This window comes from Varanus komodoensis, unplaced genomic scaffold, assembly GCF_004798865.1.
Source record: "Varanus komodoensis strain SLA01 unplaced genomic scaffold, ASM479886v1 scaffold1, whole genome shotgun sequence".
NCBI lineage: Eukaryota > Metazoa > Chordata > Lepidosauria > Squamata > Varanidae > Varanus > Varanus komodoensis.
In genome coordinates, this window is record NW_025335268.1 from 69,255,535 (window position 1) to 69,268,755 (window position 13,221).

General features: G+C 45.1%; 1 protein-coding gene across 15 annotated transcripts in view; it reads right to left on the minus strand.

The window, feature by feature from the left end:
• Positions 1–9,004, minus strand: part of CELF2 (CUGBP Elav-like family member 2) — a 543,991-nt gene extending 534,987 nt beyond the window's left edge. For 2 of the 15 annotated variants that reach the window (XM_044428080.1, XM_044428088.1), the window contains exon 1: positions 8,332–8,834. In XM_044428080.1, coding sequence (XP_044284015.1) covers positions 8,332–8,384 — 53 coding nt within the window. In that variant the 5' untranslated portion in view covers positions 8,385–8,834. Of the gene's footprint in view, positions 1–8,331; positions 8,835–8,988 lie in introns of those variants that run through there. The other 13 variants (XM_044428049.1, XM_044428040.1, XM_044428072.1 and 10 more) reach the window with 10 other exon arrangements.
• Between the last annotated feature and the right edge of the window lie 4,217 nt (positions 9,005–13,221).

A 13,221-nucleotide genomic window follows, 5' to 3' on the forward strand; every position in this document is an offset into this window, starting at 1 on the left:
CCGTTTAGGGCTTTATAGGTCATCACCAAATCCATCAAAAAAAGGTGCCGGAACACTGTTCCGGTGCGTTCTATGACAAAAAAAGCCGTCAACAACTATAAATAAATAAATAAATAAATATTTTATGGAAAATGAAAAGAAATTTTAAAACATCTACAAAACTGTGCAATCTGTGAATTGGGAAAGGTCAATCTGCTTGGAATTTCCTGGTCAGATTTATAGAACTCTGAACTATTAAGATTTCTCTGACATCTCTACTTTTAACTATGTTAAGTTGACCTATTATGATAGTCTAGGTGCTCTTTGGAACATTTTATGTATATTAGCTTAGAAAATTACAAAATGTTTGTTGGAAAGACTCTCTTTATGTTTATGTTGGGAAGACTCTCTTTTCCCTCTATGGAAACATGGTGTTGTTCAGACATCCTGCTGGGGATAATGGAAATTGTAACTCAATACACCAGGTTGGGGAAGGCTGCCTTATGAATTAACACCCCCAGGAGAAAACCTTCCAAATTTAAAGTGTGTCCTGAACTTTCTGTTCCACAAAATAAAATGCGCCCTTTGTAATTAGCTGTGTCCTTCAAACAACTCAAGCTTTTACCAACTATTCTATGGATTAAACCAATTAAAGCATGTTATTTTGCTTTTATGACTGCAAACGGACAATTGTTAAAGGAAATGTCCTGAGTACATACCACAACCCTGCTTTATTTATTTATTTATTTATTTATTAAAACATTTCTATGCCGCCCCATTCGCCGAAGCCTCGGGGCGGCTCACAACCTAAAGTTAAATTACTGCTTACATCGTTTAGCAGCTAGACCAAGCTGTGTGACAATGGACCTTCATAAGTCAACAAAACAGTAGCATCCCATGTTATCTTTTCTGCCCAGGTCTGCACATCTGCAGATGGTTCAGTGCAGAAATCAGCTGGAATGCATCTGAGCCGGCCCAACCGTTGTCCCCCATGTTCAGGGGCCCATATGAACGTTCCCGTCTACAAAAATGGAAGGCAGAGGTGTAGATACCTTCCATCAGCGGGTAACCTACGTGCATGGAGTCACATGTGTTCCACTTTATAACAGCTCTCAATCTGAAGGTATCCTCAGTTTGAAGAGTCATCTGGTCCAGATGAGGTTTAAAGACCAAGAAAGAAAGAAAGAAAGAAAGAAAGAAAGAAAGAAAGAAAGAAAGAAAGAAAAGAAGAGACTTTGACACTGCTCTTCTGTACTTTTCACCCAGAAAGTATCACCCAGAAAGCAATGTGCCAGACCACCTGACCACAGTCTTCCTACTATGATGAGGTGCATTTTGTTTGTAAGATAAACTGTAGTCATTATTTCAAAATCGGCAAGACATGAGGCACTCTCCAAATTTGGTGGGCAGAGGACAAATCCCCACAGAGTGATATCCAGCCTCTATAGCACAAAAGCTTGCCTGTATGGGAGGAGACCATTGATCCATAGTCATGAACTAATACCATCTAGACAATTACAGGTTCCGCTAATAGCGTCTATATTACTACTAATGAAAAATCCATTCTATGCAATGCTATTATATCTACCAGGGTGAACCATTTATGGCCCTTCAAATGCCTTGGCCAACAACTCCCATCACCCCTAGCCAGCATAGCTGATGATGCGTTTAATGAATGCCCAGTTCTTTCAAATATGCCCTGTTCTTTCAATCTCTCTTCACAGGGCTTTGTTTCCAGTCCCTGGCTCATCTTTATTGCCCTCCTCTGAACCCTTTCCAGCACTGCCCCAAGAAACGCAAGCTCTCATAACACTATCTTGCGGAAAACAGCCCCGAACAAATATGTGATCAACATTCTCACCTTTAAAATAAACATGATATGTCTGAGCTGTATCACCTAAAAAGACTGGCTTAAATTATTTGTGGATCCCAGGCTGGTGAAGCAAAGAACACTAGGCGAAAGAAAGCCAATGATGCAGCTGAAATCCTTAGCGATGGAACGGCTATTGTTGACAAACTGCTCAATAGGGTCCTCTCATCCTCTAATGCAAGTTCACTTCCATCCAAATTAAAACGCATGAACTGTAGAGAACAGTTCTGCAACTATTAATTCCCAACCACTTTCAAAAGCAAACTATGGACACAGTCCAGCTTCCTGAACAGGGTTCTTCCCACTTTTGTCTCAGTAATAGCTTCTTTCCAGAATAACCTTCTCTAGCAGAGATAAGGAGCACCTTCAGGCATTTCTTGGCACCCTCCAAGGTGCCCTGCCCCTCCAACTTAAAAATTCAATAAAATAACACATTCTTACAGCTGTTTGCTGTGAAACAAGTTTCATTGGGGCTGAAAACCCTTGCTTTGGAGGACTGGGAATCTGATTTCCCCTGTTTGGACCTTGCTCTTCGCAACACCTTCACAGTAGTCATTTTGCAGAGGTAACCAAGACAACTTTCTGAATCGCCAAATATGCCCATGGGCCCAAAATGTTTGCCTAGCCCTGTAACAAAGGAGTTTTCCTGCAGTCCATGAGTACAAGTTTTCAAATAGCATAAAACATGTTACTTCATGTATGCTATCATGTGTACTTGGAGGAATTTAGCACAGAATATCCTCACCGTAATAATGTCTCGATTTGTATGATCAACTGCACCCTTCCTTCCTCTTGACCCACTCCATTAGTATGAGCAGAACAGAGATTTTCAGAAATCTGAAAAATGGGTTGGAATCCCTGAACCAGCAGAACTCAAACACATGAAAGGTCTCTGAATTCTGTCTTAAGTTCATGAGCCCATGTTAAATTGCAAGTTTTTTTTTTTTTTGTACATGATCTTCTCAGATTTACAGATCTATGGTACATATCTTTGAAATGCATGCATTAAATCATATGTATGCATTTCTCAAAAGTACGCACAGCTAGCTGGCCTGTGCCGGCCATTGTAGGAAATTTTTCTGACTAAACATGCCCAGGATATGGGCTATGGATCTAAATTAATTGGAGATTCATGGCTTTGGCTATGGAAAGGTCATAAATAAATATGTTATGCCGACTGCTGCTTGCTTTTTTAAGCAGCCCCTTCCAACATTAAGCAGGAGGCCCCCAGACCCTCCAGACAAAATTGAGAGGGTGTTGGGAAGGCAAAAGAAAAAAACAAGAATCTTTTGTTGGATGCACAAACGTAGGTTACCTTGTGATCCATGTTGTAGTGACTCATTGCGCCTCTGCTCATAAGGCTGTGTGGATTTCCTTTTACCTTCATCATGTGAACATCCTGAAGTCCAATGACCTGACAGTGCTGGAGAACAGACTGCTGGCCCTGTTGGTCTGTGGTGCAACGCAACAGGGCAAGCATTGCATCAGCTCCTGCAGCCAGAACATTTTTTCTGCTTGGAGTGAAACAATGGATGGGCCAAGCAGCATCCTTCCACTTCTAACCAGAGAATGTGCCAGCGCAGTGCTCACTCCACCGCCTGTTCATCTGGGACCAGGGAAGTGCCAATTCAGTGCCCCCTCACCAGGGAAGTCACAGAATGGAATGGGAGTGGAGTTGGAGAGGGCCTGTAGGGCCACTGAGTCAACCCCAAATGCCACATCCACACGTGGGTTCCCCATCCGGCTGCAGCCCATGCCTTTCCAACTTAGCAAAGGTGATTCGGCACGCTCGCTCAGTGTATAGAGGCGCAGGATAACTAGATTAACCTTCAGTCACTTATTCTCTTTCAGACTGGCCTACCTCAGAGGGCTGTTGAGAAGATAAAATCAGACTGGGAGTGAGAGGAAGAGGTCAAGTCTCTTGCAAAAAAAAAGTTTGAATCCAAGAACACCTGAAGCCTCAAAGGGCCACTGCACCACTCTGAAAGCGGGATGTTACACCTGCTTGTGTTCCAGGAAAGGTATGACTCAGCTCTTGAAACAGGAGGGGCTTTTTCTAAGGCTAAAAATATTTAGGCTCCAGAGTCTTTCCCCCTGTTCATTTGAAGCAGGGCATGGCCTGATTTTTTTTTTTTTTTACAGCAAAGGTGCACAGAGACTGCCGTCCCATTAAAGGAAAAAAGAGCCGGGTGGGGGGGGGGGGGAGCTTTCATATATTCTCACAGCATTCCCAAAATAGCTCTCCTGCAACACGTGGCGTCATATACGCTGTTGCCCAGTGCTAGGAGGCCGTGTATGACCTGTTTAAATCACTGGAGAAAAATGCTCCAGCTCTATCCCAACCTTTCCGTAAGAAAACAAGCCAAAACAAAACATCGCTTTAGCTTGTCATCGGCGGCTGTTGTCATTGTTTCCGTATGCTGTACTGCCAGTTATGACCAGGATCAAGCAACCAGCATCCAAGCTGAATCTGGAAAAGATTTGTTCTTCTCTGGAAGGTGATTGCCCCTTGTTGTTGTTACTTTTTGAAACAGGACTCCTGCGGGCACACAGCACCCTAAAAGAGGGTGCAGAGGAACCGGTATATAGGGTGCAGCCAGGAGCAGAGGAACTGTGTCCGTCGTGCTCTCTGGCCATCTCCTCCCATTGCTAAACACACCAAAGCATGAGCGAGGGCAGGCAGGGGGCCATTTTTAATGGGGTGATCTGCTTTTCCAGAGCAGCAAAGGCTGTGTGGCAGGCAAGCTGCCATTCCAATCCAGTGAGAGACAGACAAAGGGGCAGATGGCCTCTGAACTCTGGAGTGGATTTTAATGATGCTTTCAAGCACCTGGGTGCTTTTCTGCAGAACTGTGGATCACAGGGAAAGAGAATGTGGACTGGGTTTGTTCACACTGACTACTGAACTTACATAGGTTCCTAGTGGCAAACTCCTCCCCGCTGACTGAGCTACCCATCTGCCCCCACCCTGAATGCTGGGCCCAGAGATAGGTTTCCTTTCCTTTATTACATTTCTGTCCTGGCTAATAGCTGAAGCTCTCTGAGCAGTTTAGAGAGATCAAACCCTTAAAAAGTAATATTATGCATAGTATATAAATGAACAGGTAGCTTAGTTGTGTGTGTGTGTGTGTGTGTGTGTGTGTGTGTGTGTGTTCTATTTTAAATAACCAGTAGGAAAATCCAGAAGCTGATTAAAACAGGATTGGACAAATTCATGGCTATCATATCAGAAGCAACATGCCTATGTAGACCTGTTGCTGGGGATCATGGGTGGGAGGTAGCTGTTGCACTCATGTTCTGGTTGTATGATTCTGTAGGTGGCGGGTTGGTTACTGTGTAGGCAAATGATGGGCTAGATAGTCCTTGGGTCTGATCCACTAGGGCTCTTATGTCCTTAACTTCACTCTATGCCCAAATGTAAAAGAAGATCCTAACCTGGTGCCATGAATGTTGGTGGGCCTTGCTGGGGATGCTGCTCCAGAATTGAGGGGCCACCACCAAGGAGGCCTTTTGCCCTTTTCTCTTCAGCTTGGGGGAAAAAAAAGCACACACACACACGCTGCATCCCCGAAGTCATAAGAGTGATCTTGAATGCAAGGCTGAAGGGGTGTTCTGAGGACAGGAAGAGGAAGGAGATGGCACTGACATGATATGAAGGATCCTGGTGAACTCTCAATCCCCTTTGCTCATCTCCCAGGGCACTGCACAAAGCTGGCCAAAACTGGCCATCGAAATGCTTCAGCTGACCTGCCTTTCCATGCTCTTCCCATCGCACAGGATGTCTGCATCCCTTTCAGCTGAGCAAGATTAAACTGTGTCCTTACATGCTTACCAAAGCAGAATTAATACTGCATCTCCTATTCTTCCTGGTAGCATTGATGAGTCCCCTGATTCTGTTTCCCACCATGTAAGTTGATGGGACCATCTCCTTTCACTTTGGAGGTTGTTCCATTCCTGGACAAAGCAATGCCTTGTAGCAGAGGATTCCACAAGTCAGCTTTCCTCAGGTTAAATACTAGAAGCATCGTGGCAATATTTTGGGTGTGTGTTCGAAAGCAGCTGTAATGTCTGAAATTCAGGGCACATTAGAGCTGTCTGAAGAACAGGAACAGAGTTGATTTCTTGAACATGAAGGGCAGGTATAAAATTTCTCCTCCTATAAGGGGAGAGTGTTTTTTTGCAGAGTTCTTCTGAGATCTTCTGCCTTAAGCAGCACAGACAGCATGAAAAGGCCCAGAGTGCAGTACATGCCCTGCCAATCTCCTTGAAATCTGACCTCAGTCACTCCCATTCTTCACCCCAAGCCAACACAAAGTGTGCAAAGTGCATGATGAGCAAACCTGGGATAAAATGGATTCACAGATGGCATTTTCCAAAACAAAACAACGTGTCATGCTAGTACTAAGCACATACTAGGTCCCTCCCTCCACTTGATGCAACAAACTTTTGCCCAAAGATACAGCCCAAACAGAAAAATCCACCAATACATTCAAGCCCAGCAAAATTTACACCAAAACAGAAACAAAACCCACCCAACAATCTGTAGGAGGCCACTCATCAAAATTCAAACACACCTAAATCAGTTACTTGTTGCCCTTTCTCCTACAAAACCAACAAGGATCTTCCCCAATCCGACCTCTTCTACATGGAGAAGTTTCGGGTCAATCCCCTCATCTTTTGCTGAGGAAAAACATAAAGTTGGAAAGGGTGGAGAAGAGCATTGAGTTCAACGCCCTGCTCAGCGCAGGCCTCAGGCCTCCCACCCAAAAACTAATCAGGCCTGACCCCATGTAGCTTCCAAGATTAGGTAGGATCCAGCACTTCAGACTATGTAGATCGTGCACCATAAACGCACTGCCCCCAGATTTCTGGTTATACCGGCCTCATCTAACACACTCTTCACACGCAGCCAAAGTTGTGACCTTACATTAAGCATGTCAGGTCTTTCCCACCATTCCCCAGGTGCCAAGAATAATAGGAGTTGACAAGCTTCTTCAAGTCAGGCTCCTGAACACACAGAAACAGGCCTTTCATAAGATGCCACACGACCCAGATCCAGCAGATGACTATAAAGTAAGCCAATGAGTGAGCTTCTAACACAAAATGGATAAGCCAAGATAACCCACCAATGTACAGGCCTTGAATGGGAAGCGAGGCATACAGAACAAGGCAATGCTCAAGGGCTCGCTTAGCGATGGCATTCTTGTCAATACGGACCCCAAGAAATGGGTGGCAGATGCATCTAAGCCCCGTACAATCAATCCTGACTGCTCTGTATTCCTGAAATCCTGAATAGGAGAGTCTAGCCTTCCAAACCTTGCCCCACTGAACAACAACAACGCTGTTCCCAAATACCAGTCAAAACTCTCCTTACAAGCTCTGCTCCCATCCTAATTTACAGATGGTTCAAAAGAGCCTTCCCCTCTCCCATGCCTTCTTGCCTGGATGCATGGAGAGAGGTTCTCCTTCACTTCTGGGGTCCCAGCACCCACATCCACGCTCCTTTCTGTAAGGGAACAAGCTTTTTCTCAGACGCCCATCCAAAAAAGGAAGAAGGGGGGGGGGGACACCACGGGATAAAAAGGTACCATCAAATTAGTGCAACGAAAAAACTGATCCATGAAGGACAAGCTAGTCAAAGCTTTTCTGTTTGGGGTGAAAAGTAAAAGGTGGAAAGCTGTAGATGTAAGTTGACCACATTTGATTCATTTAATTATTATTACTACCCAAGAGATTTAAGAAATTCTTCTAGTGCTCTCTCAAAACTTTTAAGCATTTTTTTAAATGACCGACTAGCATTCATTTGCATTTTAGCAACGTTTGCAACAGGTAGTATCCCTGTAGAGCCGAGTTTACTCTATTTCCCCCCTTTTCGATCCAGGCATTTCGGACTCGACCGCCCTTGAGAATTAAGGTCACGTCTTTCAGAAGTAACAACTCAAAAGTATTCCTTGTAAGACGAAATAAAGAAAACAAAGCTCCCTTTGCTCCTAAACTTAACGATACACTTTTTGTTACGAAGGCAAAGTTGCCTTTAAAACTCTTTCTCCAAAGAAACACGTTAAGACAGCACGAGTGTTAACTTTCCCGCAGCATCAACCAGTGCTAAACTTTTTAGAGCTTCAACTTCTAATTAATTCTCGCTTCCAAAGAGCAAGCCAACTTTTTTTTCCTTCCTCCATTAAGGAACAGAGTTTTAGTGCGCTGCTAAAACATCTGGTTCCCCCCTCCTCCGGATCCGGAGTATCACAGCCTCTTCTTGGGACTTGAATCGAAACTTCACCTTGTTTATGGGTGCAGCTGCAAAGCTGCAGTTCACTTCGGGTGAAGCCCCCGGAGAACCTAAACAACAGCCGTTCGCAGCCTGCGTGTGTTTACTCGAGAGGAAGCCCCACCGCAGTTCAGCGGAGGAGGGCCGGCTCGCAACTCGGCATGCCAAGGATTACAGCCGCAGAGAAAAAGAAGGAAACAGGCCTACCTACCTTAAAACTTTCCAGTTTTTCAGTGGGTCCAAATCAGAGAGGATGGAAAGCATTGTTTTAAAAAAAGCAACGTCTGAAAAGCAGCCTCCCCCGTGTTCGGCAGGAATGACACGGGACAAAGGGGTGAGGATGCTGATAAGCGCTCGGGCGTCTCTCCTCTCCTTCCCCCCAGTCAATCTCGTTTGGTCATATCGCTTGGGAGAGGGCTGGCTTCATCCCACCTTTCCCACTCCCTCCTTTCAACAAGGAGAGAGCGAACGAGGACCCTCGTAATTCCCCGCAGCGGATCCACTGGTGACCTTTCCGCAGTCCACTCTATGCAGCGCAGAGACTCGGAGTTAAATCTTTCTTTATTAACACGGTCCGCCTCTGCTTTCTTAAGGAGCGAGCACAGATCAAAATGTGAAAGCTCTTGACTCTGCCAGCAAATCATTCACAGATTACTGCAAGCTGAAGGGTTCGCTGCTGCTGGCTATTTTTCTTTACGTCCCCTCTCCGTTTTCATGAACTTAAGTTTCTGAGTTCAAGATTCACCCCCCCTCCCTTCCTCCACAGTTAAGATTTTATGACTCCCTTAAAGCAAACACATTGCTTTTTCCTCGTTCCCTTCTCCTTCCAGAACTCCCCACCCGTTTCTTAAGCTTTTCCTGCACTGACCTAAGCAAACTCAAGCTGGCTGCTTTCCTTCTCCTTTGGAAATGTGCAAGCGATTTGTTAATTTCGGAGCCACGATTCAAAACAGCCCGGGGTTCTGGCAGCGGGTTGCTGCTATTGTTGATGGACGGCGCGGGGAGGGGCGGCGGGTTTGTGACGGCTTGGCATATCTGACCCAGAATACTCCGTTTGCATTCAGGACCTGGGGAGATGAAGGGTGTCCACTGAATTTCTCAGAAAGGAAACACCTTTTCTCTTCGCGCTGCTTTTTCTTCAAAAGATATTTTTAGACCCTGTGGGAGAGGTAAAAGTATATGATTGCAAGTCTAACGAAATAAGAGCGTTCCGTTTTCTATTGGCTGAGTGAACGGCAACTTTCGCTTTAATTCAGCCAGTTGTGTGCTCCCTTAAGTTAGTTCCACTGTTTCTCGAGTGATAACTCCATTGAAGGTAGGCTAGGTTGGCAAGAAACACAGTATTCTGTACCGCATTTGTATGCTGTTCCACAACAAAGCAGAGTCTGGAGTGGTAAACGATAAAAAGTTAAAACAAACAGGAGAATCAAAACATTGAAAAGCAAGATAACTTTAAGATGGTGGCTGGCAAGGAAGAAAAGATTCCCAGAACAACATGGTCTTTGGCAGTGCCAGAAATGGCACAGGGTTAGTGCCTGGCTGAACTGTGGCCCCACGGAAATGGACCCACCATGTTGAAGGTTTTGCTTCTGCTGGACTCCAGCTGGGGCAGAGGTCCATGTGGAACCAGTGGTGACTGTCACCAGGCAGGTCAGTATCCTTGTCAAGCGGACAATTCGTCACGGTGAGGTTAAATGCTCACTCAAGTCATACACTGGTTTTCCATCAGATCCGTAAAGATGTCAGATATTCCACAAGGCATGAACGCCACGTGTATTCACAATAGCAGCCTACCCTTCAAGTGTGGTATCTGCTGAACATCTCGCACCCTAGACACTTGTCCCAAACAGTTAGGATGCAGAATATATTGGATGTGGTATATGCCTTGATGCCTAAGATGCTGGAACAAAGATGAACATGGCAACGATCCATTTCACCAGCAGATCTGAGCTCCCTGCCTGCCCGGTGGGAAATAGTCAACCCTGTTAAACCAGGTCAAGGCAATTGTCTGTATTCTCCGAAGTTTTCCTCAGCCTGGTGTGTTCTGGGCTACATCTTCCTTTATCCCTTATCGAGCATGGTCATGCAAATTTCCCAAGTGGCTGCAGTCCAACACTTGTAGAAGCACTAAGGGAGGGAAAGCTGGTCTTATAAGCCAGTTTCCAGGCACACCAGAAGATGCAAGAGATTGTACCCAAGCCTGTTAGCATGCAGAGTAAGCACTTTACTACTGAGGAGTAAATGAGACCTGTACCTTGGATCTCATCAAGGTTCTCTGAATTTCATCTCAAAGCTCCTTCTGACTTCAATCCACACCTAATTGCAAATTTTGCTTCCTTTGCCCATGAAATTCATACATATTTTCAAATGTACAGAACAATTGTGTGCATCTGTGAAATTAGCACATTCTTCTCCCATTGACTGAAGTGTAAGTGTGACGTGTGAGTGCACAACCCTTCATGCATCTTGCATAAACACACTGCAAGCTTAGAAATGTATGGATTTCAAATGCAGATTGTGTCCATATTTGGTCCTGAAGGTCTGAAGTGAGTAGAGCCTGATTTAAGAAATGAACTGAGCAGTATTTCTCCTACCTTCCTAGTAAGCCCAGTGAGGCCTTTCAAACATTACCATTTAGTAGTCTCTATATATTATGATGTATGACTGTGAAAGCTGGACCATAAGGAAGGCTGAGCGCCGAAGAATTGAGGCCTTCGAATTGTGGTGCTGGCGGAGACTCCTGCGAGTCCCTTGGACCACAAGGTGATCAAACCGGTCAGTCCTAGAGGAGATCAACCCTGACTGCTCTTTAGAAGGCCAGATCCTGAAGGTGAAATTCAAATACTTTGGCCACCTAATGAGAAGGAAGGACTCACTGGAGAAGAGCCAAATGCTGGGAGCAATAGATGGCAAAAGAAGAAGGGGGCGACAGAGAATGAGGTGGCTGGATGGAGTCACTGAAGCAGTTGGTGTGAGCTTGGGTGGACTCCGGGTGATGGTGGAGGACAGGAAGGCCTGGAGGAATGTTGTCCATGGGGTCACGATGGGTCAGACACGACTTCATGACTAACAACAACAACAACATATATTATGAATACACACATATGCACACGCATGAGTAAAGCATGGTAAAAAGGTAAAGGTTTCCCCTTGACATTAAGTCCAGTCATGCCTGACTCCAGGGGGCGGTGCTCATCTCCGTTTCCTGGCCGAGGGAGCCAGCGTTTGTCCACAGACAGTCTCCGTGGCCATGTGGCCAGCATGACTAAACACCGAAGTGCACGGAACGCTGTTACCTGCCCACCGAAGTGGTACCTTTTTATCTACTTGCATGTGCATGCTTTCGAACTGCAAGGCTGGCAGGATCTGGGACGGAGCAATGGGAACTCACCCCGTTGGGCAGATTCGAACCGGCGACCTTTCGATCAACCAGCCCAGCAGCACAGCGGTTTAAACCACTGCGCCACCTGCAGTCCTCAAAGCATGGTATGTGCATACAAATACATGTATAGGACAATTCACTGATCTCAGACAAAAGGCAAGAAGCATTGAGCAGAATGGGTCCCGTTTGGTTGAATCTGCATTTGTTCTGAAGCAAATTCAGAGAGGACTTGACAGGTAAAAATGGGAATCACAGTCAGGACTCTCCATTCATCTTGCCTGTGTGTGTGCGTTTGGCTTACATGCTTTGAAGGTGGAGAAGATCTTTTCAGCCGCTACTTTCAGGCAGCTGTCATTTCTTAAAATCCCCCAAACCAATTCATTGTAGTTACATTAAATGGCAAGAATGCCTCACCCTCTCTGTCGGGTTACGATTGGGCCCGCCAGTTTGCGCTTCCAAGTAATGTGCATGCATGCATGCATTGACCGGTGCTTAGATTTTACACTGTTCAACCCGTCTGACGTACTTTTTCTCAGTAACATCCCTATGAATAATTAGCTTAGATGTTAGGCTGTGTAACTCTTGTGTGTGACTGAGCGTAGCCTGTCAACATGGTTGCCCCTTCCCAGGGTCCGTGGGAGGATAAAGCACAGTATAAATCCCAGTCAGTTGAAACACACCAAAATAGACCTGTCACCTTAATTTCCAGTCCTTTCAGCTCCACACTTTGTCTCCCAGTGCGCCACTCACTTTAAAGCCAAGTTCACATCTATCTCATATAAACCTGTCACTGCATAATTCATGTTAATTGGCAAGAAGAGAAGTGCAAAGATTTTAAATGAGAGCCATAGAAATGCTAACATGTAAGAAAAAGGGGCCATCATCTCAAAAGTCCTCTATCATTTTTTTTTTAATTGCAGTTGGCCAATGTCTACCCACCCAACTGCATGGATTTTTTTCTGTTCAAACCTGGTTCTAGGATATGACTTTTTTATTCAAAAATAAATGGCTTCCACCTATAATGTGGCATTATTGCAATGTTTTCAATAAAAACAAACAACCCGTCATTCTTCCTGCCACAGAAGAGCACTTAAGATTCACCAAATGAAGGTATTATGTACTGGACGTATTTCCAAAAATTACCTTTTCTTCAAGGGTCCCTGCAAATCCTTCCTTTTCTTTGGCTCACTCCAAAGCCCAATTGATACATTATAAGCATGTGGTCGGGCCAGAAACATTGTCTTGTTCCAGCTTGCATCACTCTCCCATGTTCCTTGTGCTGACTTTTCTTGCCTACAGAGGTGTAACTGCACAGAAACAGCTGCTTATGCCAAAGGTGTGTTACCTGGTGTGTTCTCACTGGCTCCATGTACGAACCTCTGCACATTCCAACAAGACCTGTCTACTCACTGATATAACGGTAAGCAGAACATCTGTGGGAATTCTCATGCAAAGGGAACCGCCCTCAGACACTTTTGAGCAGGATAATGCCACATTTATCATCCTGGGTTCACTTTACAATAATATCCCACCTTTTTTCCTCTTAGAAGGAACCCAAGTGACTTCTCCCCATTTGATCCTTGGAAGACCATGTAAGGTAGGTCAGGCTGATGCTCAGCAGGGACAAACTGGAGCAAAGCAGAAACAAGAGGAGCACGCATCAAACAGAAACAAGGCTCAGGGTGTGGTGATACAGAGAGCCAAAGCAAATATCTCTGT